The sequence below is a fragment of the Limulus polyphemus genome, unplaced genomic scaffold (assembly GCF_000517525.1).
Source record: "Limulus polyphemus unplaced genomic scaffold, Limulus_polyphemus-2.1.2 Scaffold4676, whole genome shotgun sequence".
Taxonomy (NCBI): Eukaryota; Metazoa; Arthropoda; class Merostomata; order Xiphosura; family Limulidae; genus Limulus; species Limulus polyphemus.
The window spans coordinates 82,343-87,987 of record NW_013670286.1 but is presented as its reverse complement, the minus strand read 5'-3'; the positions used below and the strand labels follow the sequence as shown (position 1 = coordinate 87,987).

Sequence of the window (5,645 nt, the reverse complement as noted above, 5' to 3'; positions counted from 1 at the left end):
CTGGACAGTAACGGTAACCAACACCAATATCTAGACAGTAACGGTAACCAACACCAATATCTGGACAGTAACGGTAACCAACACCAATATCTAGACAGTAACGGTAACCAACACCAATATCTGGACAGTAACGGTAACCAACACCAATATCTGGACAGTAACAGTAGCCAATACCAATATCTGGACAGTAACAGTAACCAACACCAATATCTAGACAGTAACGGTAACCAACACCAATATCTGGACAGTAACGGTAACCAATACCAATATCTGGACAGTAACAGTAGCCAATACTAATATCTGGACAGTAACAGTAACCAACACCAATATCTAGACAGTAACGGTAATCAACACCAATATCTAGACAGTAATAGTAATCAACCCCAATATCTGGACAGTAACAGTAACCAACATCAATATCTGTACAGTAACAGTAACCAACACCAATTATTAAATGACGGGTTTAAAAAGGACTAAAAACGCCATAAATACTACATATAAGACCCACTTTTGTTCTTAAGTTAATTTTTAGAATACAACAATAAGAGTTAGCTATAAAAAATATGCTCCTGATGTAGACGTAAATCTAAAAAAATAAGATACTTAACCTAGTTTGAAAGATTCTCTGGAGTTGACGGTCATTTAATTTACTCATAAGCATGTGTATTTTACTCCAGTTAATATTACGTATTTTAGAACATGGTGACAAAAGTCAAGATATGTAAACTGTAAAACGTCATCTTACAAGGTATAATATAAAAACTCTTGTGTTAGGAAAAGCAATTAGTCCGATACAGGCGCTTCTTATGCTCTTTTATTTATAAACAATAAAAGTATTGAAAATTTGAATACATACAGAGTTAGGATAATTAGAAAGACTAGTTATCTAGAGACGAGCCATTTCTTTTACCAAATACTGAATAAACAATAACATGTACACTATCAGGAGGTAACCATCAATAAAACAATAGTTGTATAGAGCCAGGAGGTAACCATCAATAAAACAATAGTTGTATAGAGCCAGAAGGTAACCATCAATAAAATAATAATTGTATAGAGCCAGGAGGTAACCATCAATAAAATAATAATTGTATAGAGCCAGGAAGTAACCATCGACAAAACAATAGTTGTATAGAGCCAGGAGGAAAGTTTTAATAAAGCAACAGTCATGTGGGATTAGGTATAACCGTCCAATGTCATCAATATAACAATTGTCATGTGGGATTAGGTATAACCGTCCAATGTCATCAATATAACAATCGTCATGTTGGATTAGATAAAACCGTCCAATATCATCAATATAACAATCGTCATGTTGGATTAGATAAAACCGTCCAATGTCATCAATATAACAATCGTCATGTTGGATTAGATAAAACCGTCCAATGTCGTCGTCAATATAACAGTTGTCATGTGGGATTAGATAAAACCGCCTTATGTCATCAATATAACAATTGTCATGTGGGATTAGGAAGTGACCGTCCAATATCGTCAATATAACAATAATTATGTTGGGGTCACCATCTCTTAAAGAAGAGTTATATAATATTGGACGGTGGCCGTGGTGCCGTCCCATACAGTCCACGATTCTCAGTTCCCAGTGGACGTAAAACCGAATAAATTGCTTTCATGGACGCTATATCATCACAAGTCTTAAACTACGAAACCTGTTATCCTGCGAATAAGGTTGGTTTCAGTTCTTACTACCAGGAGTATCAGAACACTCCATTTTCAAACACATTAACTGTGTGATTATCACAGAAAAATGATGTGAGAAGTCACGTGGATGGTCAGCTACTGTCATACAAAAAAAAACATTGGCTTCCAACGTGTTAACTCTTAAGTAATAAACGTACCATTAATAAAATCATACTATATGTTTAGTGTTAAACAATGAATGAAAAGGTTTCTATCTCTTAGGATTTGAGCTCACCCCCTCCCCCCACCAGCAGGGTCTCAACGGTATGTTTGCAGGTTTACGACACTAAAAATCTGTTTTCCATACCCGTGGTGGGCAGAGCACAGATAGCCTATTGTGTAGCTTTGCGCTTAACATTAACCAAACAACACTTTGGATTTGCGTGTGAAGAATAATATATATCACCTAACTGGCACTTCTGTTACGTATGTGTATTAAAAAATAGCAATTTTAGTCTTTCCAATGTTTTCCTGACGAACTTGCTTCTTGATACAGTGTAGTTTCTTTTTGTACACAGAAGATGAAAATATAACACAATTTTATCTTTAAACATAGTTTTAAGTTACTTAAAAATATTCTTTTGCTGTAAATACTGCGTTTTTGTACATTATCCGACACGATCGCGCCACAATGTCGAATAATATTAGAAAACAGAAAACCAAGTAGGACTGACGTTTCTCGTTTCAGCCGGTTACACCCGGTTTTTCCAGTACTGTGTCGCGTTACAAATTATACTGCGTGCGTTACGCTCGTGCCAAACAAACAAATAGATTTTGTCTAAAATACCAAATAAAGCTAACATGTTTATCGCTAGGTAATTTCTCCACATTAATGTAAAATTATAAATAATGCGCTTTATTCCTGAAATGTCACTTTCATCTGTTTGTTTCTTAATTTCGCGCAAAGCTACACAAGGCCTAGCTGCGTATAGCCGTATCTACTTTTGAACTGGTAGATTAAAAGAAAATCAACTAGTCAACTGTACTCGCTGTCAACTATATGACTACTTGTGTCAGACTGAATACGCATTTTCGGCAACGGATCACGAACCATTAATCCTCAGATTTACAACCCAGGACTACAGATCAGTAGTGCACGCTTGGCCTTTGACATATCAGAAAACACAAGACATTTAAAAATCTGACACCTGCTTGTCTCTTGTTTTAGATCAAAGTCACATTGGGTTACCTGCTGTGTCCACCACGGGGAATCGAACCTCGGATTTTAGCGTTTTAAGTTCGTAGATTTACCATTGTCCCAACAGGGAACATCGGTTTATAAGAAGTTGTGAAATAGAAATTTAGCATAAACTACAAATATTTCTAAAACACCGGTCTCTTTGTATACTGCTTTTAACCAATGGCTTGTTGCGTCAGTACATCTTATTGCTTGTTACAACACTTAATAGAAAGAACTGACAAGAATAATTTGAGTAAAATCACTCAATTTCTCTATAAAATACGTGGAGGGCCCAAACAGTAAATATTTGGAGTGATTGCAATATTGATGGTATTTTTAATGACTTATATGTTATTAGGGACCCTTTAACCAGACTTGGTGGTTAGAGCGCTAGATTTGTAACCTGTGGTTTGCGGGATCTAAACCCGTCACCAAACATGCTCGCTCATTTAGCTGTGGGGACGTTATAATATGACGGCCAATCTCACTATTTTTCGGTAAAGATTAGCCCAAGAGTTGGCGATAGGTGTGTTGATTAGTTGCATTTCCTCTTGTCTATCACTTCAAAATTAACTTAAATAACTCTCGAGTACTATTGCACGAAATTCAACAAAAAGAAAAAAAAACTCTCCCAACAACAAAGTAATGCACACATATCCAGTTTGGAGCATGCATAATTTCAAAAATTGTCTTTAAAAGGACGAAAGTTTTAGGGATATTAGAAAATGGAGTAAGAACTAATGTAACTTTGACAGTACTGAAATTAATTCGTTAATGTTAAGATAAATAACTTAAAAACTATTTATCAACAAAATTTTTATAAGATAAAATTCCAAGGCTGAATTTTTAATACTAGTGTTTTTGTAACAGTTTAAAGTAAGTTTGCACAAAATAATAGCAAGAAACATTTCAGGTTATCGTAGTGTTTGGTCGATGGTAAAATTAATTTTAGGTTTATTTGTGAATCGATTTATTTTCATATACGGAATATTTTCTCGCCAAAATTTCAGATCTTCTGCTCATTTCTACACTGCAGTGAACATTTCCACAAAGTTCTCGTACTAATTAATACTAAATAAAACGTTTTTCCAATATAAAGTTAATACTGTTATTTACAGATTTCTTCTTCTTTTTAATCAACTATAAGAAGTATTATTTATGTCCACGATTCCTATAAACCGTACCAGATAAATAAGTATTATATTCACCAGTTCAAATTATTAAGCAACTGATAATTTCAACGGTAGGTGGCAGCATGGGATTCCCTAAAGGTATTCTGTAGATAGGACGTTCAAAACCAACTCAGCTGTTGCAGATTAACATCAAACACAAGTTGAACTTTGAAGGGGTCGAAGGCTAGAGTTTGTGAGAATATGGCAGCAAACCTTCCACATGAATTTAATAAGTTTAACAAACACTGTAAATATTTGAAATATTTGTTGAAAGAAACGAGAAAATCTCTTGAAGAAATAGAAAAGACTGGATATTTCGATAATAGTGAGTTTGATAGCTCATCATGATTGTCTGTAATTTTTGCACATTTTTAAGACTAAGTAAAACGGTAATTTGTACTTTGTAGAATTTACCATAAGTAATTTAATAAGTTTAGGATTTATACAATAAGACTGATATAACTTTAGAGTTTATGTAGAACTCGAGTTTGGCTTCGTATAGAAAAATCGAAGAGACTACAACTTGCAAGTACTATTAGTACTAGTGAATAGTGTCAGTAGTGTCACTGACACTACTACAAGTACAATAGTGCTTGTCCCATTAAGGCTAAGCACAGCAGCACACTCTTAACTATCTAGGATAAGTCTGAACGTTCAGTTATCTTGTATTGTTGTAAATATGTTTTGAGCTAATTCTTTGGAAACTACAACGAATTATAACACTAAACTTTAACTCTCAAGAGAGAAACAGTAAAATACAATAATGTCATTCCTAAGTATAATGAAGAGAATAATAATGATTACTAAAATTTGCTAGTAGTACTAACTAGTAGACCCAGTCTCATTTTCTTTTCTCTTGTAGCAAAGTATAGTGGACCAACTCTCATTGTCTTTTTTGTTGTAGCAAAGTATAGTGGACCAACTCTCATTGTCTTTTCTGTTGTACCAAAGTGTAGTGGACCAACTCTCATTGTCTTTTCTGTTGTACCAAAGTGTAGTGGACCAACTCTCATTGTCTTTTCTCTTGTAGCAATGTATAGTGGACCAACTCTCATTGTCTTTTTTGTTACAGACAAGATAATAGAAATTAGCAGCAGTGTACTAGATATTCTCAGATGAAATACTTATTAATTGATACTTTATCAATCAAACACAAATATTATACATTTAATTAAGAGATTCAGCTTATAAATACGTTTCACCCATCACACTCTTAAAAGCATTGCTATTTTTCCTAATTGTTGTTCAAGTGATAAACTAATTAATAACTACTGGTTTTGATATGATTCATTTGTATCATTTTCCCCTGGACTATTTTGCATTAGTTTATATTTTGTTTATTAAAACATATATATATGGAATCTGTGGATTAAATACAGAAGAGTAAGTTAAAATCTTCTAAAGTAATAATTCTAACTTAACATGGCTTCTAAAATTATGGAACATTATGTTTGTAATGTCACAGTTTAAAACATTGTTTCTAATATCACAGTTTAAAACATTGTTTCTAATATCACAGTTTAAAACATTGTTTCTAATATCACAGTTTAAAACATTGTTTCTAATATCACAGTTTAAAACATTGTTTCTAATAT

The 5,645-nt window shown here is 33.5% G+C and overlaps 1 protein-coding gene across 1 annotated transcript in view; it reads left to right on the top strand.

The window, feature by feature from the left end:
- The first annotated feature begins 4,163 nt into the window (after nucleotides 1-4,163).
- Nucleotides 4,164-5,645, top strand: part of LOC106471522 (dual serine/threonine and tyrosine protein kinase-like) — a 29,446-nt gene continuing 27,964 nt past the window's right edge. The window contains exon 1 of the mRNA XM_022400129.1: nucleotides 4,164-4,375. Coding sequence (XP_022255837.1) covers nucleotides 4,252-4,375 — 124 coding nt within the window. The 5' untranslated portion in view covers nucleotides 4,164-4,251. The remainder of the gene's footprint in view (nucleotides 4,376-5,645) is intronic.